Below are 24,105 nucleotides of genomic sequence, written 5' to 3'. Positions count from 1 at the left end.
GGACAGATGGGAGCTCTGTACATCATGCCAGGAACTGGAACCACGCTTTGCCCTCAGACAATACAAACTCTCTGACCTAGTTTTCAAGTTCCTATTAAGAGTACAGCAGAGGACGTTGTCCATCTCTTTCCTGGACTTTAGGATCAGTGTATTTTTCAAACTGACATTTTATTTCCATCCAGAAACTATTAAAAAGTGAGATCAAGGCAACGCTACAGCCACATATTTGGATGGCTGCAGCAGAAAGCAAAGAAGATGCAATTCACAGACTTTCTCTGGAGGCAGCGAGCCAATGTGTGTGTGCGCACGCGTGTGCGTCTGTCAGAGGGTTGTTGTTGTTGTTGTTGTTATTTTATACCCTGCCCATCTGGCTGGGCTTGTTAGTAAATCCAACAGGGTTTCCCCAGGCACCCTGGGCGGCTCCCAACAGAAAATTAAAAACACAACGTGGTGCCAATATTGTTGGGATGCCAACTCTGTCATAAGCCCCAGTCAGGAAAGCCAATGGTCAGACATGGTGGTTACCACGCTAGATACCCTGACCCAAAGTATTCCAGGTGCTCAAACCTTTGTTAGAATTTGTCCAAACTTCCCCATCCCCCTGCCAAGCAGTTGTTTGTGGAGCTGTCCATCTTGAATATGGCAGCAGCTTTTTGAGCTCGCAAACAAGTTTTTACAACCCCATCCACTGAGCTGGAACAACAGCCTACAGTTTGTAAAGACTTTAAAAGCAGGAAATATGTCTGAAAAACAGCAAATGAAATGATTTCTAATGCACAAAAGCTCCTGGCAAGAAGAATCCTATTTCCTTCAGGTCCTAGTGCCGGAACGGCCACTTGCCCCTTACACAGCAGTTTTCTTTTGGACCAATTTTCTAATGAGCCCCAAATGAAGGTGCTCTTTCTCTCCAGGAAGCTCTCTACAGGCTGTTATGCACCACGGTAATACTTTTTTTAGAAATAAAATAAATATGCAAGTGATTGGCACGAACTGGACTGCTTGAGTTCTATCCAGACTGGTGTTTGGGTGCAGATATGTTTTGCAACACATCATGGATCAATCATAGTGCATTAGTTGCAGATGTATATGAATGTATTTAATGTATTTCTAATATATTGTTGGAAGCCATCCAGAGTGGTATACTGCCAAGATGGGTATAAATTATTACTATTACTATTATTATGATGATGCTGATTATTATTATTATACCACCCACACATCATTCTGCTTTTATTAGTTGCTTGCTGTGTCTGTGGTTCAGAAGAGCACTAGGTCCAGTTTACTGGTGCAGCCTGGATTTGCGATTGAATCCCACCTGCAAAACAGCCACAGTTTGGAAGTGCCTGGCTTGCCTATGGGGTGCAGTGGGGGCTGGTCAATTGTGCAAAAAGGGGCACTGCCCCACCAATCGCAGGGCACATCCACACCATACATTTAAAGTGCATTCAGTGTGCCCGACTCCCCCAAAGAACCCTGGGAACTGCAGTTTTCCCCTCACAGAGCTGCTACCATTTTGTTTAAATATATGTCGCCCATCTGACTGGGTTTTCCCCAGCCACTCTGGGCAGCTTCCAGTAAAACATAAAAACACAAAAAAACATCAAACATTAAAAACTTCCCTATACAGGGCTTCCTACAGGGCTTCTCAAAGTCATATAGTTCTTTATCTGTTTGTAGGCCTCTTCCTTTAGACTTTGGGTTGACAACATTGCTGTTGACCTGCTTTTCCCTGACTGTTTTTAGCTTGCTTGTTGTGTTAGGCTGTGATGTAACTTTGCATTGCATTTCTTTTTTGTCATTCATACACATTGTTCTGAATGGATTGGGGTACAAATATGATCTATCGATCCGTCATGAATGATGCCAAGCAGCAAGATAAGGTCTTAGGAGAAGAGAACCTTGGTCTCTCCCACAACAAGCAACGTCAACTCGGTATCTTCTGGGATGCCTCAGTTCAGGGCGCGGGATCATATAGTGTTGATCGGCCTCACTTTTTCCAGAACTCCAGCCCTACTCATGGAGGAAGAAAGTGGTGGGCGGAGCCCCCAACTTATCCCGGGCCGCGCTAAGACCCTGCGGAATCCGCCTGGGCTGTCCCGCGCCGCCTTCCTTCCTTCCCCCTGCTTCCCGGAGACTCCCGATGGGCCTCCAAGCGGCTGGGCAGCAGCTCTCGAGCACCGAGCCGCCGGCTGTGCGGGCGGCATGGAGCGGCGAAGCCGGGGGCTCCTGCTGGCTTTCGTGCTCCTGGCCACGGCGGCGCCTGAAGGCGGCGCGCAGTATGAGAAGTACAGCTTCCGCGGCTTCCCCGAAGCCGAGCTGATGCCTCTGCAGAGCGCCTACGCTTACGCGCTGGAGCAGTACGAGGCCGAGAACTGGCGGGAGAGCGTCCGCTACCTGGAGGCGAGCCTGCGCCTCCATCGCCTGCTGCGGGACAGCGAGGCGCACTGCCACAAGGAGTGCGCCGCCAGCGAGAAGTTTGGAGAGGGTGCCGTTTTTGGAGAGCCTGCAGAGGGCGTCCAGGGCGCCCCGGCGCATGGAGAAGACGCGAAAGGCACCGCCGCCGCTGCGCTCGGTGAGGGCGCACGGCCCGGCGCGGAGTTTGGAGAGCCGGCCGGGGGCGCGGCGGATGAGTGGCGCCGGGAGATGGAGCTTTTCGGGCTCGTCCTGCAGCGCGCCTCGTGCCTGCGGAGGTGCAAGCGCAGCCTGCCCGCCTTCCAGCTCAGCTACCCGCCCGCAGACACCCTGCGCGACTTCCAGCGCCGCACCCCTTACCAGTACCTGCACTACGCGCTCTTCAAGGTGAGCAAATGGGGAGCGCGCGCAGGGGGGGGGGGCGTCTCGAGGCTTCCTCGGAAACCATGTCAATTAATTGCGGTTCAATCAAAATATTAGTGAATTAAAATCACTTCTCAACCGCTGTATATAGAACAACTTCTACGCGACATACAAACATAATATTCAAAGTACTGTATATGGTAGACAGACTTGGTAGCTCAGTTGGTTTGAGCACAGTGCTGATAATGCCATGGTTGCAGGTTCGATCCTCCCCTATGGGACAGCCGTATATTCCTGCATTGCAGAGGGTTGGACTCACTAGATGATCCCCAAGATCCCTTCCAGCCATACAATTTTAAGATTTAAATATTGTAAGCCATGGGTAGGCAAACTAGGGGCCGGTTCCAATTGCCTTCTAAATCAGGCCCACGGACGTTCCAGGAATCATTGTGTTTTTACATGAGTAGAATGTGGCCTTTTATTTAAAATGCATCTCTGGGTTTTTTGTGGGGCATAGGAATTCGTTCTTTTTTTTCTCTCCCCAAAATATAGTCCAGCCCCCCACTAAGTCTCAGGGACAGTGGACCGGCCCCCTACTGAAAAAGTTTGCTGACCCCTAAGCATTGTAAGAAGTATTGATGGTCCCCAGAGGTGGTAGACCTCTGGTGTGTTTTAGTAAAAGCAGAGGCAGGACATCTGTTTTGAGTGGGCAGATCTTACCCTTGAAATACAGGAAAGAAGAACTGATTGGAATAGTCCTGAGATGAAACAATGCACCTTTCATTCCCTGTTGGCTACAGAGAGTTCCCAACCATCAGATATTAGGCAGAAAAAGTTTCTAGACAAAGGGATTTCTTGCCAGATGTGGGTTTTCACATCTCTTCCTCTGGAGACAATGCATTTCTTTAAAAGATGCCACCACAGAGTATCTAAGGGCCTTCTCAGTACTCTTGTGTTCCCAGAAGCCCTTCAATATTTCTAAGAGCAAAATAAGTTCTTGTTCGGTTTCCAGGTTTGCACCGGAGCCTCTTTCTCAGCTAATGTTTCCAGAGCTTCTTCGGATCTGGGGTTCAAAGTGATCAGTAGAAAACATCCAAGGCCTGTTACTTCCGCCAGCCCCTCCAGTGCACATCAGGGGACCTTATCTATGTGTTGCTTCTCATATTATGGCCTTCCTTCCCGCACTCCAACCAACTGAGCTATCCAGCTTTCAGGGAAGGTGCTTTCTGCTCTGCAGTGATACTGAAGCCTGCGTGTGGAAAGGTTACTGTGTCAAGGAACTATAGCCAGTTCCTGTCCCCTGAATGAAAAACCCACTTGTGTGATTTGTTTCATGTAGATTCCCCTCCCAGAGCACCACACTTCATGGTCTTCGCAGGCTATGATTACTCAACACGTGTACACACACTGCCAAATGAATGATCATTATGTGTTACAATGAAACAGTACAGGCACACAGTACAGTGGTACCTTGGTTCCCAAACGGCTTAGTGGTTGAACAAATCGGCTCCCGAGCGCTGCAAACTCAGAAGTAGGTGTTCTGGTTTGCAAACGTTTTCCGGAAGCCAAACCTCCAACGCGGCTTCCGCTTGAGTGCAGGAAGCTCCTGCAGCCAATCAGAAGCCGCGCCTTGGTTTTCGAACCATTTCAGGAGTCGAACAGACTCCCGGAGCATATTAAGTTCGAGAACCAAGGTACCGCTGTACAGTATTTCTAATATGGAAGTTCAAGATCTGTGCTGTTTCCCTCTGAAGACATTCCTTTGCTTAGGGCCCTTTGAGCAAGTCAAGAGCGGGAGACAGACCTGCCTCAAGCAAGCCCCCCCCCCAACCAGCCCCAATGCTCTCAGCACTCCCAAGTCATCCTTCGTTCAAGTTTCACATGTATCCCGTATTAGCGTGAAACAGTCACCTCCCCTGACAGCCTTCTATTTGGGAGGCTTCGCAACAGCCTCGGACGTGACAATCTGCAGATGAGGAGTTTGTGCTCATTCCTATGCGCTTTCCGTGCTGGGATTTTTGTGAACTGTTGAACAGTGTGCTGCGTGCATCTTATTCCCCATCCCTGCCTTTCCAAACCTGAAAGGTGCTACATTGAGAGTGAGGAAACTGTTCACTTCCTCCTTTGCTTTGCCTCTTTTTCCTTCTCCCCCCCCCCCTTTCCCTTTTAAGTAGCTTAATCCAGACAGCCTGGCTCTTTAAATCTGGGCCTCCAGGAGGAGCGTTAGATGAGCAAAGCGGTGCCTTTTGCCAGCAGCTTCTGGTCTCTCCTCCCCTTCTCTTTCTCCCCCCACCCCGCAAATCTCCTTCACCAATGAGGTGGCCTCCCCTGGCTTTCCTGGACCAGAGGCATTTCAGATGCCACGTCCCACAGCTTCCAGACTCCTGGATGAGGTGGACACAGTTGCCGAGAGATGATCAGATTCACTTCTGATCTTCCCCGGACTTGTTGTTCCTTGGCTGGAGTTTCCAGGCTGTTTAACCCTTTGTCCATGTACCAAAATCATGCTGGGAAAGCGGCTAGACTTTTGGGAAGATTCCAGATTTTGGTGCACTTTTGGGCCTGGGGGTGTGCTCTGCAATGTACATCACATGAAATAGAGCAGGGGTCCGCAAACTTTTTCACTCTCCTTCAGACCTTGTGGGGGGCCAGACTATATTTTTTTTTGGGGGGGGATGAACTAATTTCTATGCCCCACAAATAACCCAGAGATGCATTTTAAATAAAAGCACACATTCTACTCATGTAAAAACATGCTGATTCCCCGACCGTCCACGGGCCGGATTTAGAAGGCGATTGGGCCAGATCCAGCCCCTGGGCCTTAGTTTGCCTACCCATGGTCTAGAGCAGGCTTCCTCAATCTCAGCCCTCCAGATGTTTTGAGACTACAATTCCCATCATCCCTGACCACTGGTCCTGCTAACTAGGGATCATGGGAGTTGTAGGCCAAAAACATCTGGAGGGCCGAGGTTGAAGAAGCCTGGTCTAGAGGAGCCTGGAGATGTGGTGGGCTGGTTTCAGGAGGGCAGTAGGCCTCATTGTGGGTTGCTGGGGGGTTTTCCACAGTCTCTCCTATCCAGGTTCTCCAGCACCTGCTAGAAAGCACACAGACGGGGCGGGTGGGTGTTGAATTGTGTTTCTCTTGCCTAGTATTAGAAACTAGTGACTGGCGCAGGTCCAGTTGCAACCTTGTGGAAATCTTTGGATGCCAGGTTAGCAACTGACATCTCCATCTAGCTGGCTTCTCCAGCTCTCTTAAGCAAGTAAGCAGAAGAGCTTATTTATTGCATTTATATCCCACCTTTTTCTCCAAGGAGTACACGGTTCAACCCCCCCCTCAGTTAATCCATACAACAACCCTGTGAGGTAGGTTAAGCTAAGAGGCTGTGTCTGGCCCAAGGTCACCCAGTGAGCTTCATGACTGAAGTGGGGATTTGAACCCTGATCTCCTAGGTTCTGGTCTGACACGCTAACCACTACACCACACTGGCTTCCCAGAGTAGTTCTGCTATGGGGCAGCTATATAAAGTAAGTAGGTGAATAAATATGGGGTAAGCAAAAGGAGAAGGCTCTGAATTATTTTTTTCTTTGAAGCTTGAATTTGTTTTATTCTGGATTGTTTTATTTGAGGTTTTAATGTGTTGTAAACTGCTTTGAGAATTTTTTCCCTTTAAAATATAAAGTGGTATAGAAAATCATCATCATCGCAATGCAAAAAAGGTGCCTAGGCATTCTGCTGTGGCGACCGCAACCTAGGTTTATTTATTTTTTAAAATAATTTTTATTTGGTTTTACAAATTCATTCACACAACTGAAATTCTTGTGGATATTAAAATTAAAACAAGATTCTTCTGAATCTTAGGGCTTCCCCCCTCAATTCGATGGGTTCTTTCAATACCTTTGTCAACAGCATATTAGAAATTCATCCAAATTGCAGTCTCCCATTGTGTCCAAAGTCTTTGTAACATTGCAAGGGTTATTTAAAGCCTGCCAAAGAGTTAAAGTGTTTACAGCGTTCTTTTAAATACAATCTATATTTGCCCCATTCTCTGCTGAAGTTTTGATCCTCCCGATTTCGGATTTTCCCGTTCAGTCTTGCCACCTCTGCATAGTTCATTAATTTCATCTGCCAGTCCATCTTCATAGGCATCTTGTCACCTTTCCAACTCTGGGCAAGCAGATCCTTGCAGCTCTAGTAGTGCACATAAACAGTCTTTTCAATTCCTTCGAAGGAACCGAAGGAAGGCAACCTATGTTTAAGGTGCCATTTGGCAATTAGCTTATATATCTGAGTTTCTAGCACTGCTCTCGCCTCTTTGCTGCTGACCTTTGGGAAGGACTGTAGCTCAGGGATAGAGATTTGCATGCCGAAGGTCCTGGGTTCCGTTTCTGGCATCCCAAGGTGAGACCTCCTGCATGCATAGCTGATGCCCTGCCTCTCACCTACGACCCTTCTGATTCAAATTAAGCCCCTTCTGCTGTCTACCCGCAAAGTATATTCAGAGGCCCCATGGAGAGGAAGCGTTGAAAGAGGTCTGTTGGAAGGGCAGGGTCCCTTCTCCATTGTATTCCCAGCCTCATTGCCAGTACAGTCGTACCTTGGAAGTCAAACGGAATCCATTCCAGAAGGCCGTTCCACTCCGTTCGGAAACCAAAGCACGGCTTCTCATTGGCTGCAGGAAGCTCCCGCAGCCGATCGGAAGCCCTGTAGGACGTTCAGCTTCCAAAAATAGTTCACAAACCAGAACAGTCACTTCTGGATTTGCAGCGTTCAGGAGCCAAAACGTTCGAGAACTAAGGTACCGTCTTTTTCGCTCTATAAGACGCACCAGACCACAAGACGCACCTAGTTTTTGGAGGAGGAAAACAAGAAAAAAAATATTCTGAATCTCAGAAGCCAGAACAGCAAGAGGGATCGCTGCCCAGTGGTTTCTGGGATAGCTGCGCAGCCTGCATTCGCTCCATAAGAAGCACACACATTTCCCCTTACTTTTTAGGAGGGGAAAAGTGAGTCTTATAGAGCAAAAAATACGGTATTTGAAAACCAATACGGCTGTATTGTCAAGAAGTCCATGCAGGCGGAAATAGGACTTTTAAAAACCAGGTCATATATGGCCTTTGTAAAGTCAGGTTTACTACTATGGGAAATAACTTAGGTTTTTAATACTTTACTTTAAAAAAAAAACAACCCAGTTTCCAGACCTCATTAGAAACTTTCTCTCAATAAAAAAAAAAAACTTGCCCCGGAAAATTTGCAGAGATACATTATTTTTTTTTAAAAAAAAGCGAGGGCAGAATTGGCTAAAGAGAGGGCTGTTTTAGACAGGTGAGGGCAAAAGAAAAGAAAAAGGTTTTGAAAATCCGCATGTCTCTTCCCGGTGCAACCAAATGGCCTGGAGGAGAATCCAAGAAAACCAGCAGAGATAGTAGGTTGTCCCTGTGCTTTTCTGCACCCTGAATACAGTAGCTCCTTTCTTCCCTCTGGAACAGATGAGATGCTCCCAGTGGTGAGCCTTCTTTCCCACGTCACCATCCTGGCATTTGACACCATGATGAGAAGAGCAGGCATGAACTTCGTGGAACTTTTCAGATGAGAGAGAGAGAGAGAGAGAGAGAGAGAGAGAGAATGCAATTGTTGGTGGCAAATGCGTTTTTTAACTCGAAGTGTTGGCACTGGATGGCAGCCTGGCAGTTCTGTCCTGCTGACTCAGGGGCTTTTAGTTTAATGGGTACGGAAGTCTGCTTTTTAAAACTCCCAGTTTGTAGGGATTGCTTTCCTCTGAGCACAAAGGTATGCAAGCCATTATCTCTTTTTCTATAACTTATTTTTTTATGTTGTGTCTCAGGTTTCACCGTCCTTTTATTCGCCTGCATAATCTCAGAGGGGACACTTTCGTTCCAGATAATGGCTCTGCTATGTGATCACACTCCATTAGTATTTCATGAAGAGCATGACATTCTTTCTTTCTTTTTTTCCTCTTCCCCTGCCCAAGAAGGAAAGAGCCCATTTCTAGGCCGTAAGATGCAAACAAAGCCATTGCAGGCCTACCTTGGAGGTCGAATATTCTGGCTCCCAAATGCCGCAAACCCGGAAGTGAGTGTTTGCAAACGTTCTTTTGGAAGCCAAATGTCTGACAGTGCTTCCGCAGCTTCCAGTTGGCTGCAGGAGTTTCCTGCAGCCAATCAGAAGCTGCACTTTGGTTTCCGAACGTCAAATGGACTTCCGGAACGGATTCTGTTCAATTTCCAAGGTACAACTGTATTTGCTTCTAGACCAAAAACAGCCCGACCTCCCCTTCAGAAAGGAATGGGGATTAGTTGTGTTCTGAAGCTAGTGACAGTATTTTGTATGGAAAAAATAAAAAGGGGACCAATTGTTTCGAAAACATTTAGGTCAATTTCAGAAAATTAAGGATCTGGGGCAATGCAATCCCACAAGTGCACACACAATCCCTTGCAGTCTGCGCTTGTTTCAAAGAGGGTGCAAACTGCGTAATATTTAGTGAAAATTTTCAAAACTTTGTTCCAGTCCCTAGTCTTAAGAACCGCAATTGCCTTTGCATAGGTCCTGCCAGCAGGGGCTGATGGGAACTGGAGCCCAATAACATCTGGAGGGCCTTAAACCACAGTGGGACCTCGCAAGACGAATGCCTCACAAGACAAAAAACTCGCTAGACGAAAGGGTTTTTTGTTTTGAGCTGCTTTGCAAGACGAATTTCCCTATGGGCTTGCTTCGCAAGACGGAAATGTCTTGCAAGTTTGTTTCCTTTTTCTTAACACCGCTAATACAGTTGCGACTTGACTTCGAGGAGCAACTCATAGAACGCGGTGTGGTAGCCTTTTTTGAGTTTTTAAAAGACTTTGGTGATTTTTGAAGCTTTTCCAAAACTTTCCCGACACCGTGCTTCGCAAGACGAAAAAAATCGCAAGACGACAAAACTCGCGGAATGAATTAGTTTCGTCTTGAGAGGCACCACCACATATGTCTTCAGGTGGTAGGTTAGCACCTCTCACTGAATGACGACCTGATCTAATCCTGATTGCAACAGCAGCATTTTTTTTTTTTTTGAAGATAATCTTTATTGATTTTATGATTACATATTATACATATACACATTACTTTTCATTTACATTTACTCCTAAGGGTTGACTTCTCTCCTTCCTTCTTCTGGCTTTTTTATGTCATCTCTAAGTTTTTCGCATTGTCTTTATCGATTTTGTATATTGTTGTTCTTCTTCTTTCAACTTTATCCGTACAGTGTCTATATACAAATAAATCTTTCTGTATATACACGTCTTGTTGTTTGTCTATAGTCATTTACAGATACAATTAGTTACCTTGATTTTATTTTACATTTTAATTCGTATTGTCATTTAACATCCAATAAAGTTTCTTCTAAGTTCCCATTATGAGATTTATTTCCATTCTACTGATTTCACTATTTCACCTTATCCTATGTATAACATAAATTTTTCCCATTCTTTTTGGAATGTTTCATCGCCCTGTTGTCGAATTGGAAACAACAACAATTGCCAACAGTAGAAGAGTGGCAGTACAAGGTCATGGAATATGCGGAAATAGCCAAATTAAATAGCAGCATTGCCATATATGGTAAAATAAATTTGGAAGTGGACCCACCAAATGCAGGTTAGGGCCCTGGGTCTGGAAAGCATGAAGCCCTCTGCTTGAACTACTTTCCCTTGTTTTCCTTAGGCAAATAAGATTGAAAAAGCCGTGTCGGCCGCTCATACGTTCCTTCAGAAGAACCCCAAGCACGAGATGACCCAAAAGTACATGAACTATTACAAAACTATGGTCGATGTGGACGAGTACCTCATAGACTTGGAAGCACAGCCCTATGAGGTGAATGGAGCAAGGGAGGTTTTCAGGGGTGGCTGGGGAAAGAGGGAGCTGATTTCCTGGAGCGGGACCACAGTCGGAAGCCTTATAGGAGAGCTCTGAAAGTCTCCTGGACTCCAGCTGCTATCATCCCTGGCCATTGGCCACGCTGGCTGAGGCTGATGGGAATTGGAGTCCCAACAACGTCCAGATGGCCTCTTATTCCCCATCCCTGCCTTCAAGGGCTTGGATGTACAAGGGGGCAAAGAATCAGGGGTTTTGTGGCAGGCGAAAGGTGTCCATTGTTGTGGAGGGTGGGCCTGCTGGTTTCCGCAAGCCTCTGTGAGCCGAAAACAAGACTGAACCAATCTGTAGTGCTTATCTGGCTGGAAAATGAACAAAATAGGGAGCTGGATAGAGTTGGGTGTGTAAAGAACCAAGAGAACATTTCCCCTCTGCCAACAAGTGGCAGAACCTCAGGAAGGCAATTTGATATTGGAGAATGATGGTTCATTCAATAAATGGATTCCTCTCCCAGTTTAATATGATAGTGGACTTGGCTGTGTTTATTCAGTTTGGTCAAAAACTGTGTTGCATACAAAGTCAATGAATGAATAAAGAATAATAATATATATGTATGTTTTTATCTTGTGCAGTCCGCCTTGGAAGGCCTTTGGACTTAAAAATGACAGCCTAAACCTGTTTTAAATTAAGAGAAGAAAAAGAAGGCTCAATGGGGCTTCACCCTTTTATGGCCATTCCTTGTTAAGTTCCAGGTCTGTGGGCTTCTTTGTTCAACCTGACCTGCCAGTCTCCCTCCTCCCTGTTTTCAGACTGTTTTTGTGCGAGCGGTGAAACTTTACAACGCTGGAGATTTCCGGAGCAGCATTGCCGACATGGAGCACGCCCTGTCTCAGTACTACAAGACCTACGAGAACTGCTTGACTGGCTGCGAAGGCAGCTACGAACTCCGTGAATTTAAGGATTTCTACCCCGCCATTGCAGGTGAGGGCACTGGGGAAGGGGCAGCCATTAAAGGTAAGGGCAGTGATGGCTGCCATCACAACAAAGGAAGGCCACTGAGGGAAGGTCAACTCAGGTAGGCATGGCAGTCTGTCCTTGATCTATTCTGAGCTCTCATTAGCCTGGTGGTTGTTTCTGGTGGCGTCCAGTGTGGTGCTGTGGTCTAAACCACTGAGCCTCTTGGGCTTGCTGATTGGAAGGTTGGCGGTTCGAATCCCCGCAACTGGGTGAGCTCCCATTGCTCTGTCCCAGCTCCTGCCTACCTAGCAATTCGAAAGCACACCAGTGCAAGTAGATAAATAGGTACTGCTGTGGCGGGAAGGTAAACGGCGTTTCCATGCACTCTGGTTTCCGTCATGGTGTTCTGTTGCACCAGAAGCTGTTTAGTCCCTCAGCCTGAAAGTGAGATGAGCGCCGCAACCCCATAGTCACCTTTGACTGGACTTAACCATCCAGGGGTCCTTTACCTTTTACAGGCATCCACAAACTTATGTGTGATCATCCATTCTTGTCATGGTAAACTATGACTTGGTCCAAGGTCTCAACTTGGCTCACTCCTTTGAGAGAGCTAAATGGGAGCCAAACCCAGACATATCCAAGGAAAGTGGAAACTTTGGGGGTAGGTATGGGGAAGTATACCTGGGCTTCTGGAAAAGTGGGGAGGCTGTTACAGCTGCATACATTTGCCTGTTGAGCAAATTAAAAGTTAGCTGCAGAAGACAATTCCATAAATGGTTAAAAGGTGATAAAATCTCTGGAGCTACCTGGCAACCATCAGTTGATATATATGTTTAACCTTGTGGATTCCTTCCTTCCTCTACCCACCCTCCCTCCAGATCACTTTGTCGATGTCCTGCAGTGCAAAGTAGACTGCGAAACCGACTTGATCCCAAATGTAGGCGGCTACTTTGTGGAGAAGTTTGTGGCCACGATGTATCACTACCTTCAGTTTGCGTATTACAAGTGTGAGTCCTCAGGGTGGGGAGGAATGTTGCTTCGGGGAGGGTTGGTTGGGTAACTAGCAGATTATTGTGGAATTCTCTAGTTTAGGATCTGGCCAGCATTCCCTCTTCTCCTCACCCCTATCCCAGGGCAGAGCTTTCTTGTCCTGTGCCCCACACACTCCATTTCAATCTGCAGAACTGGCACTGTTCCAAGTACCAAAATGCTCATTCTGCACTTGTAAGTAATCAATCTTTTCAGTGTGGCAGCATCTACACTTTGGAACTCCCTGCCACTTGACACCTTCACTGTGCCTTAGATGTTGACATGTGTGTTTCTTTTCTTTCTTTTTTACTGTTAATTAAGCTTATCTTTAAATGTATTTTTAAATATATATATTTAAAACCTGGCTTTTATTTTTTAAAGTGATTTTTCCATCAAAACAAAAACAACAAGAAACAATCAAGAAAATATTTTCACCCACATTAAATGCTTATATGAGAATTTCTTCTGTCACATTAACTGGCTTTTTATTATTGTAATCTTTCTTGTAAGCTGCTTAGAGGCTTTACTGCAATCAAGCAGCATATTTTTTTTTAAAAAAAAAATGTTTAAGAACAAATGAAAAATCACCCAAACCGCAGAATGCCACCTGCATAACAGAAGATAAAAACAGTCTACCAGCTTTATCAAATTCCTAACATCTTAAGAGAATTAGAGTTTCCTATTTCTCCACTCATTGTGGCATCCCAATCTCTCTGATGTTTTTGCAATTCCCAGAGTGGTTTGACAGTTGATCCCTGTATCCATGGAACTCTGGGAAGTGTAATTCTCTCGATAGAAATAGGTTCTCCTGACAGCTCTCAGCACCGTTAACAAACTCCAGTTCCCAGAAGGTTTTGGCTGTTAAAGTGGTATAATAGTGCTTTAAACGTATGTTGCAGATATATCCACAGTTGCATCTAGGTGATGTCATAGACTGAGATGGTGTCAGGGGGTGGGGTGGGCGAGATTAGAACACCCAGAGTAACCTGTCAGTAGGGCCAGCTGGGGCTAAAAATACTTTGGGGGCTAGATCTGGCTCACAACATGCCAGCTGGCCTAGAGGACATTTTTATCCCTGTCTTTCTCTTCTCCCTTACCCCTTTCACCTTGCTCCCAAACGATGTGTATGTTACATTATGACTTATTTATAAACTGCGTTTTGGGCCAAAGCCCCCCAAAGACCAGCACATTTCTGCAAAAAAAAGCAAACCAATCAAAACAATATAAAATAGCAAAATCACCAAATGCTGCCCATCAGTCATCCTTGATATGAAGGTGGGAGCTGCGTTCATGCTCTCGCCAACAGACAATGGGTGAATGAAGTGCTTCTCCCACTAATTTGGTGTGTGTGTGTGTGTCTGTCTCTCTCTCTGCACAGTGAATGATATCAAGAATGCTGTGCAGAGTGTGGCTAGCTATATGCTCTTTGACCCCGGGGATGAGGTCATGCAGCAGAACCTGGTCTATTACCGCTTCTATCGGGAGCGCTGGCACCTGGAGGAAGGCGACTTCAACCCACGACCGGTAAGGGCGTGACTAGGGGGCTGGCTTAAGGAGTAGCCTATTGCTGCAAAGAATTGATGCTTTTGAATTATGGTGCTGGAGGAGATTCTTGAGAGTCCCATGGACTGCAAGAAGATCAAACCTATCCATTCTGAAGGAAGTCAGCCCTGAGTGCTCACTGGAAGGACAGATCCTGAAGCTGAGGCTCCAATACTTTGGCCACCTCATGAGAAGAGAAGACTCCCTGGAAAAGACCCTGATGTTGGGAAAGATGGAGGGCACAAGGAGAAGGAGACGACAGAGGACGAGATGGTTGGACAGTGTTCTTGAAGCCACCAGCATGAATTTGACCAAACTGCGGGAGGCAGTGGAAGACAGGAGTGCCTGGTGTGCTCTGGTCCATGGGGTCACAAAGAGTCGGACACGACTAAATGACTAAACAACAACATTGCAGCAAAACCAAATGTACCGTATTTTTTGCTCTATAAGACGCACCAGACCATAAGACGCACCTAGTTTTTGGAGGAGGAAAACAAGAAAAAAAATATTCTGAATCCCAGAAGCCAGAACAGCAAGAGGGATCTGGCTTCTGGGATAGCCTCTTGCTGTCCTGGCTTATGGGATAGCCGTGTGCAGCCTCTCCCGGGCAGCGGGATAAAGGCTTCCCCTGCCTAGAAGAGGCTGTGTGCAGCTAAGGCAGAAGGCTCCCCCAAGAGCCGCGCTCCCTTTAAGAGTGCATGGAACGTGTGTGTGGCTCTTGGGGGCTTTTCCCCGAGGAGTGAGAAGGGACTGAGGGGCTGCCCTTCTCCCTCTTCGGGGTAAAGCCCCCAAGAGCCGCACACACGCTCCACGCGACTCTTTAAAGGGAGCGCTAAGCAGTGCCTCCGGCTGCATTCGCTCCATAAGACGCACACACATTTCCCCTTACTTTTTAGGAGGGGAAAAGCGCGTCTTATAGAGCGAAAAATACGGTACGTTAAGTTTCCAACATCCCAGAGAACGCTGTCCCTTGGCGTTAAAAATACAGAGTGGTTGAGGCAACCCAGCCAGATGGGCGGGGTATAAATAATAAAATTATGATTCTATATTAAATTAGAAATTGTGCAACCTATTGTGCAGAGCATCTCATTGTGCATTCTTACGCACATTCTGCCCATTTTTTTCCTGCTTCCTCTTGTCACGGGGAGGGCCAAAGATCAGCCCCATGACCACTGGAAACCTCGCAAGCCCCTTTGGAGATTTCAGCAGCTGTCGGCTCCAGACTTTCAAGCCATTCAGTCTTGCAGCTTCCTTCCTTTTAAAATGAAAGCTAAGATCCGGGCTTCTGTGCTCAGATGTGCAGTGCCCAGAGCTGAATTAACAGAGCAGCTGGGAAAGTGTTTTCATACTTAGAATTGCAGAGTTGGAAGGGAACCCCTTCCAGCGCAAGAATCTTTTTCCCAGAGTCAGACTCGAACCCACAGCCCTGAGTCTCGTGCTCTGCCTATGGAGCTTATCTCCTTGGTGGGCAAAGCCTCTTGTCAGGTAGCTGAGGGGGGAAGGGGCCTCCCTTCCCACCCTACCGTCCTCCGACGACTGACTTCTGTCTCATTCACAGGAGGCCTTGCGCTACCACAACCAGACATCTGCGCAGAAGAAGCTGTTGGAGTTTGCCAGGCAGTATCTCCAGCCAGACGATGAGGTGAGAGGCCACGAGGCCAGAGGCAGGATGACGTGGCGGCTGCCAGAATGCTTTATGAGAAAGGCCCAAGCTCATATCCTGGCTTCCTGGGTGCCTTGGGGCCAGAAACACACACACACACCGTCTCCCTCTAATGCGAACCCAAGGGTGGGCAACCTCCAGCCCTCAGGGCCTCCCCATTTTACTCTCCAGGCTATTTTGACCAAACCACACCTACCTGTCAGAGGCGAGAGGCAGGTAAAGGCTGGGTCAAAAAGGTAGCTGCAGGAACCGCCGATCAACTGACCTAACCTACGCCACAGGAAGAGCAGTGGGGATAGGAAGGTGATAGGCCAGGCATTCCCGATCTACGGTTCGCAGACCACTAGGGGCCCATGAGCTTCATTCAGGCACTCTGTAAAAAATACAATTAAATGTGGTTTAAAATCATGCAGAATTTAGCCCAGCACTTTACAGTTAAATAAAATATGAAATAAAAGCAGGCATTCAATTATCTTGTTACAAAACGGGAGAGGGCATAGCAAAAACAAGTCCTGCAGCACCAGCAAAGTTTGCAGATTTATTGTGGCAATAGTCCCATCAGATCTACCAAGGTGTTAGATATTATTTACACATGGGAATATACATATAAAACTAACGTGGCCTGCAACAGAATGTCGTAGGAAATGCTAGGAACATCGTTTTGTTTTCTAATTGTTTATAGCTTGGTACAGTGCTACCTTTTTTTCTAAAAAAAGAAAGAAAAAGGTTGGCAACCTTGATTCGTAGATAATGTTTTGCTATAAATATATCACACCGCTTGCCTATACAGTGGTACCTCGGAAGTCGAACGGAATCCGTTCCGGAAGTCCTTTTGACTTCCAAAACATTCGGAAACAAAGGTGTGGCTTCTGATTGGCTGCAGAAAGCTCCTGCAGCCAATCGGAAGCCCCATCGGACGTTGGGGTTCCAAAGAACATTCGCAAACCAGAACGCTCACTTCTGGGTTTACGGCGTTCAGGAGCCAAAACGTTCAACTTGCAAGGCGTTCGGGATCCAAGGTACGACTGTACTAGGAGGAGTCAGCTCAGTTCCAATCGACCTCCACCTTGCCACAGCTTCTTGAGATTACCTCAGGCATTATCCATGTGATTTGATGACTTTTTGACAGTCATGTGGACTGGAAACTTGGTAATCTTTTGATATGGGATTCTACGCCCAGTTTCCTCGTTCTGTGGAAGCAGCACACACTCTGCCCTCTCAAACTGTTCTGCTTTTGTGTGACATGTTCTCCTTTCCTCCCTCAGGCGGAGGTGAGCGATGGTGAGGAGAGAGCGAAGGATCTGGCTCTGCCATCGGATGCCGAGTTTGAGGGCATGGGTGACTACGAAGAAGGGTTTTTGTCCCAGTGGTGGCAGGAGCCGAAATCGAAAGGCGACAAGGCCGACCAAGGTTATTAATAGCAACGTTGAAAGGCCGGACCTTTCTCCCTACTGTGTGGCTTGGTCCTGTGTCCACACTCCTACCCTCCCTCCTGGATTCCTTCACACCCCTTCCTGTTTGGCATTGTGCCTACCCTCCTCTCTGTGTCTCCAATGTGCCGCCTCTGCTCCCATCCATGTGTGTCTGTCCAGCCGTTCGCCTGCCGACGACGCTAAGCTTGGCTCCGGAGCCCGGGCAGCTCCCAGAAGGCATTGCAAAGAGCATTAGTAGGATAGGAAAGGAGAGAGCTGTCGTGGCTCCCCGGTGGGTTTGTGCCAATTCTCCTGCATGCCCCGCGGGCCCCTTCCTCTTGCTTCCGAGTTCCGAAGCTGGCAGGTGGACTCTGTGCATGCTGCATGGATCCTAGAGGGGGCAGCAGTGAGCACGCGCATCATGGCATGACTTCTCTGGAGAGTGCAAGCAACATTTTGGCAAGTAGACCTGCACCTGCGAAGGCTGAGGACGGACTCCTTTAACGCACTGTGTTCTTTGTTCACAGAGACAGAGGGGCTCGAATGAGCGGTGTGGTCCCTGCATCCTCTGTAGGTGAGGGGTGTGTGCTCTGATTCCTTGCACCCACCAGGGTTGAAGTGGGCTGTCTGGAACCGGCAGATGCGCCCCTGATGGTGTTCCAACAAGATCCCTGCCTTGGGAACCTCACCCTCCTGGCCCTTGTTTAAGATTCTTCCAAGGCTGGGGGTCTTCTACCTCCCAGTACCTCCTGCATAGAATTTTCCAGTCCACCCCAAACGCAATTGGCTGAGCATGGGGTGCCTCTGAGCCAATCCAAGGTGCTGTGTTTTTTCCCCATGGTACTTCGCTTCTAGGAGAGCCCTGCTTCGTAACAAACCTCCATGCAAAAGTGGGAGAGGTGACCGGCACTGTGTCTGCTTCTGATTTCACCCTGGGCTCTGCCAGTGTGACCTCAGATATGCTGGGAGCCAGTGACTTTGGCTATTCAGGCAAACACACACACACACACACACACGATAGTGAGCTATTCAACTGGGTTTTTTAGTGTGCTGATTTCCCAGTGGGACCAAATTTAAGCCATTGACCCTTTCCTCACAGAACATTGGCTCTCTTAAAAACCAGGCTCCCAGCATGCATTGCTCTGGTTTTGCCAGGTACTGACTGTTCAGATGGTGCGCTAGACCTCAGCAGGAGCTGGCTCCCTTCTGACATGGTTCTAAAACAGAGCGATAGGTACGTTCAAATTGGCTTGTCAAGTGCCTTTTTAAACCTCACAGAGTTGCCTTTGTAATGTTGTTGTCAGTTAATTTAATTTGTTTTGTTTTTTCTTGCATTGTACAGATTTGTTACAATTTTAGCTGGATTTTAATAAAATACCTCCCAGTTCTTTTATGACTGTCTTCTGAGTGTGTTGGTTCTTTTTCTTTTTTAAAGACCTGTTATCCAAGATCTGCAACCCTTTACCGTCTTACGGCTTAGATAAGAGCTTCCTCTGTAATTATTTTGTGTGGCAAGGCAGTGGAGGTTTGTTGTTGTTGTTTAGGCGTTTAGTCGTGTCCGGCTCTTCGTGACCCCATGGACCAGAGCACGCCAGGCACTCCTGTCTTCCACTGCCTCCCGCAGTTTGGTCAGACTCATGCTGGTAGCTTTGAGTACACTGTCCAACCATCTCGTCCTCTGTCGGCCCCTTCTCCTTGTGCCCTCCATCTTTCCCAACATCAGGGTCTTTTCCAGGGAGTCTTCTCTTCTCATGAGGTGGCCAAAGTATTGGAGCCTGAGCTTCAGGATCTGTCCTTCCAGTGAGCACTCAGGGCTGATTTCTTTAAGAATGGAGAGGTTTGATCTTGCAGTCCATGGGACTCTCAAGAGTCTCCTCCAACACCATAATTCAAAAGCATCAATTTTTCGGCGATCAGCCTTCTTTATGGCTGGAGGTTTAGGCTCAGAGTTTTCCTTCTCCTAGATGGGCTCCTTTCCCAAGTTGACGAGCCCCATCTGTGCTCTATGCCACAAAACAAGTGCTATCAGATATGTTTTGGCTGTAATGGGCAAGGCAAAATAACAGGCCCAGCTTTCTCTTGGAGTGGGGCGGAGACACCAACAACCGGAGGAAGAAGAGTGGTTGTGCTTTTCAGAAATTAAAGGATTGTCAGGTTTCATTCAAAAATGGGAAATGCATTGGACAGGTTTCTGTCTGCTCCTGAACCAGACAGGTATAGCTATGACCCCATTCGCACCCCAGCTGAATCCCCATCAGCTGTTTTAATAGAGGATCTGCCATTGTCTGTGGTGAAACATCATCTTTCAGCTTTCCACCAGGTGGCAGTTTTGAGCTTTGATCAAACCAGCTCTGGAAGCATTCCTTGTGTTTTAACAAAACATTTTATTATTGTGTTATTCCAGTATGTAATGGTGGAGAGATAAACGTTTCTCCACTAGGTATCCGGCAAGTTCGGAGCAAAATGCTCTCCCCACGATCTTTACTACAGACTTCTGTGTGAATAGGATGGAATTGCAAGGATTGAGAGAGAGGTTTGTTTGGTTCTTGTTACGAAATATTTGTGCCACCTCTTAAAACCACCCAGCTGTTAAGATGAACAGGATCCAGTTTTGCATTTGTGGGTGACCTTCAACTTGAGCACAAGAAGGAGTCTCAGACTGTTTGGTGTGAGCCAGGCATATTCTTTATTCAGTGGATAGAACATTTAAACCAGGGAGTTCTGGGTTCAAATCCTTATTCATCATGAAATTCCCAGGTAGATCTCTCTCCTTTTTTAAAATTTCAGCCTCAGTCATGCCTTTGATGTGGGATTACCTTACTGGGACATTTTTAGGGTGAATACAATGGCTTGATCTTTAAGGGAACTCACAGGAAAACGGTTTCCCGTCCTCTCCAGAGGGCCCTCACAGAACAATAATGGGTGGGATGAGCAGACTGAAACCTTTCTTCTCGTGTACTTCATTAAGTTAACTTTGGATCCAAGCCACAACCATATAGTTTTGTGAATAAAAGCTTGTATCAGTACTAGAAACCCATACAAATGGGAAACTCAGAGCTGACTCATACCTGTGCGTTCATTGCTTAATGGTGCAATTTGCTTGTGTGAATGGAAGTTGCCTTCACAGCATTTCATTTCACCTTGCCTCCCCATGTATAAAGGGATGCCCCTCCCCCCAAAAACCCGCTTTTCCCTTGAGGCTGCTCACGCATCCAGCTGTCAATAATGAAGCCTGCGACTACACTGTGGAAGAGAATTGGCCAATATCTGCCCCTGACTTTCTGACTGTCCACATAAGGCGCTAATGCATACATGGGTTGCTGTTCCTTTGTGTGCTTGGGTCTGCTTTTTATGCCTTTGAAATCTGCCTCAGTGTTTCCCATCCACACTAGTGGGCGGTGCTTGATGGGATTTATTTGTGCTGTGTGGGCTATCCTTCCCCACAGGGTGGCGCTGTGGTCTAAACCACTGAGCCTCTTGGGCTTACTGATCAGAAGGTCGGCGGTTTGAATCCCTGCGACAGGGTCAGCTCCCGTTGCTCTGTCCCAGCTCCTGCCAACCCAGCAGTTCGAAAGCATGCCAGTGCAAGTAGATAAATAGGTACCGCTGTGGCGGGAAGGTAAACGGTGTGTCTGTGCGCTCTGGTTTCCATTACAGTGTTCCATTGCGCCAGAATCGGTTTAGTCATGCTGGCCACATGCCCCGGAAAGCTGTCTGTGGACAAACGCCGGCTCCCTTGGCCGGAAAATGAGATGAGCACCGCAACCCATAGTTGCCTTTGACTTGAGTTAACCGTCCAGGAGTCCTTTACGAGCCAGAAACCTGTTACATGTGGGTAGGTGTTTGTTAAGATTGCCGGAAGAAATATCAACAACCTCAGATATGCAGATGACACAACCTTGATGGCAGAAAGTGAAGAGGAATTAAAGAACCTTTTAATGAGGGTGAAAGAGGAGAGCGCAAAATATGGTCTGAAGCTCAACATCAAAAAAACGAAGATCATGGCCACTGGGCCCATCACCTCCTGGCAAATAGATGGGGAAGAAATGGAGGCAGTGAGAGATTTTACTTTCTTGGGCTCCATGATCAGTGCAGATGGTGACAGCAGTCACGAAATTAAAAGACGCCTGCTCCTTGGGAGAAAGGCGATGGCAAACCTAGACAACATCTTAAAAAGCAGAGACATCACCTTGCCAACAAAGGTCCGTATAGTAAAAGCCATGGTTTTCCCAGTAGTGATGTATGGAAGTGAGAGCTGGACCATAAAGAAGGCTGATCGCCGAAGAATTGATGCTTTTGAATTATGGTGCTGGAGGAGACTCTTGAGAGTCCCATGGACTGCAAGAAGATCAAACCTCTCCATTCTGAAGGAAATCAGCCCTGAGCGCTCACTGGAAGGACAGATCGTGAAGCTGAGGCTCCAATACTTTGGCCACCTCATGAGAAGAGAAGACTCCCTGGAAAAGACCCTGATGTTGGGAAAGATGGAGGGCACAAGGAGAAGGGGACGACAGAGGACGAGATGGTTGGACAGTGTTCTCGAAGCTACCAGCATGAGTTTGATCAAACTGCGGGAGGCAGTGGAGGACAGAAGTGCCTGGCGTGCTCTGGTCCATGGGGTCACGAAGAGTCGGACACGACTAAACGACTAAACAACAACAAGGTGTTTGTTTACCTGTGCACCTTTTTACATTTTTTTTAACAAACTACAAGTTTTTCAGTCTATCAGACATGCACAAAAGCGCAGTCAAAAATAATTTAAAAAGCTGGACAATTATTTGGAGCCGCGCACATGAAAGGTTGCTGCTTCCTTTCTCCTCCTTCTCCTTCTCCTTGTCCTCCTCCTATACCTGCAAGACCAAATTTTAGATTTCGAACTAGCCACTTTGCCCAAGAGTTCTGTGCAAAGGAGTTGTTTTTAAAATGAAAATACCATGGATGTGCTTTTGGCAGCAGCCAGTACAAAAAGGCAGGCTGCATCCTTTTGGCTGATGGGAACAAAATGTACACCTTGGAGGATAAGGGACGCAATACATATCGCACCCAGCGAACTGTTATTACAGTTGTAAGAACAAGCCCCGATGCCCACGCAATGCACTTCAGCACAGCCACAGTTGGGTCATGTGTGGTTTTATGTGGGATGGTTTTTTTCCCTTACCGATTATCTGTGGATTGGGAAAACCCAAATTTGGCAGGGGGGAAGTGGATGCAGCAACAACAAGAGACACAGTCGGCTTCAAATGCACATTCAACTCCACTGTGGGTGAGCCCTGTAACGCAAGGGTAAATTCTGTGCCTCCCCGCCCCTGCCACATCTTGGATTGCTGCGCAAGGTATAAAATCTGCAGGGTGCTCCCCTCCCAGATTTCCACTGAGTAATGTTGAGTATTGCGAGCTCCTCCTTCCTCTTTCCCCCTTCCAGTTTCTTCTAGCAGATGCCCCACCCAGCTCAACTCTTCCCTGAAGCCCTTTGGCACAAAAGCTGGGCTTATTCACCGCCAGTCACATGACAGCGGGGCTCCACCTGCGGCCAGCACCCACCTAGCAACCGTGCGCCACTCCCTGGCAACGGGTTTATGAGCATTCCACAGGTTCAGGTACACTGAGGATAACCATCCCAGGGTTCTCATTACGTCCTGCGACATCCCGGCCTCTCCTGAGGGCCGATGACTTCATCTAGCACCAGCCATGAAATCATTTTTTAGATGGTTTTCGGCTCCCACACCTCCCAGCAAAGCTCCTTGGGTCCTCATAATGGGAGCCAGCAGTATCTGGAAAAAGGTGGACAGGTGGCTGTGGTCAGCAGCCTGAGGAAGGAAGTGAAGTCAGTGTTCATTGTTTCAGCACTTCAGCAAAGTGGTGCATCTTCAGCATGGGTAGGCAAACTAAGGTCCGGGGGCCGGATCCGGCCCAATCGCCTTCTAAATGGTCCGGGAAGCAGGGTGTTTTTACATGAGTAGAATGTGTGCTTTTATTTAAAATGTGTCTCTGGGTTATTTGTGGGGCATAGGAATTCGTTCATCCCCCCCCCCAAAAAAATATAGTCCAGCCCCCCACAAGGTCTGAGGGACAGTAGACCGGCCCCCTGCTGAAAAGGTTTGCTGACCCCTGATCTTCAGGCTGCAAAGGCAATCGGGGATCCCATACTCTCCAACATTTCTCCAATGAAAATAGGGGCGTTCTATTCCATAATACTAATAATAATAATATTTATACCCCGCTTATCTGAGTGGGTTGCCGCAGCCACTCTGGGCAGCATCCAACTTATATAGAAACTGCTTTTTCTCTGGGGGGACGTAGGGGTACCCCCTAAACATTTTGTGAATTTTTGTCCTTTTGTCCATTTACTGTATTTATTTTTCCCGATTTGAACTATGAAATGGTGATTTTCTTGAGTCAAAATGAGAGTACTGTACCCCTAAACATTTTTTAAGGGGAAAAAAGCACTTCATAGAAACATCATAAAACATTTAAAAAACAAAACAAAAAAAACCTTCCCCGTACAGGGCTGCCTCCAGATGCCTTCTAAAAGTTGTAGAGTTACTTACATAGTGGTACCTCAGGTTAAGAACTTAATTCGTTCTGGAGGTCTGTTCTTAACCTGCAACTGTTCTTAACCTGAAGCACCACTTTAGCTAATGGGGCCTCCCACTGCCGCCGCGCCGCTGTAGCACGATTCCTGTTCTCATCCTGAAGCAAAGTTCTTAACCAGACGTACTATTTCTGGGTTAGCGGAGTCTGTAACCTGAAGCGTCTGTAACCCGAGGTACTACTGCATCTCCTTGGCTTCAGGGTTGCATAACTCAATACCCTCCAACATTTCTCCAGTGAAAACAGGAACATCCTAAGGAAAAGCGGGACAT

At 47.2% G+C, this 24,105-nt stretch overlaps 1 protein-coding gene across 1 annotated transcript; it reads left to right on the top strand.

Annotated features, from left to right (window-relative positions):
• Positions 1–1,724: 1,724 nt before the first annotated feature.
• P3H4 (prolyl 3-hydroxylase family member 4 (inactive)) lies at positions 1,725–18,635 on the top strand. The gene is made up of 8 exons (XM_081166478.1): positions 1,725–2,799; positions 10,490–10,639; positions 11,449–11,620; positions 12,475–12,603; positions 14,004–14,149; positions 15,726–15,809; positions 17,096–17,240; positions 17,770–18,635. Exons 1-8 carry the CDS (start codon positions 1,945–1,947, stop codon positions 17,787–17,789), a joined length of 1,701 nt encoding a protein of 566 aa, XP_081022604.1. The 5' UTR covers positions 1,725–1,944; the 3' UTR covers positions 17,790–18,635.
• The last annotated feature ends 5,470 nt before the right edge of the window (positions 18,636–24,105 follow it).

The sequence above is a fragment of the Podarcis bocagei genome (genome assembly GCF_964188305.1).
Source record: "Podarcis bocagei genome assembly, chromosome: 13".
NCBI lineage: Eukaryota > Metazoa > Chordata > Lepidosauria > Squamata > Lacertidae > Podarcis > Podarcis bocagei.
The sequence above is the reverse complement of the archived record's forward strand: the minus strand, read 5'-3'. Positions and strand labels throughout refer to the sequence as shown.

Coding starts and splice junctions, on each gene's coding strand:
- P3H4 (XM_081166478.1), top strand. CDS start 1,945: ATGCCTCAGTTCAGGGCGCGGGATCATATAGTGTTGATCGGCCTCACT. Junction 14,150..15,725: donor GCGACTTCAACCCACGACCG/GTAAGGGCGTGA, acceptor TCTCATTCACAG/GAGGCCTTGCGCTACCACAA. Junction 17,241..17,769: donor AGGCGACAAGGCCGACCAAG/GTTATTAATAGC, acceptor CTTTGTTCACAG/AGACAGAGGGGCTCGAATGA.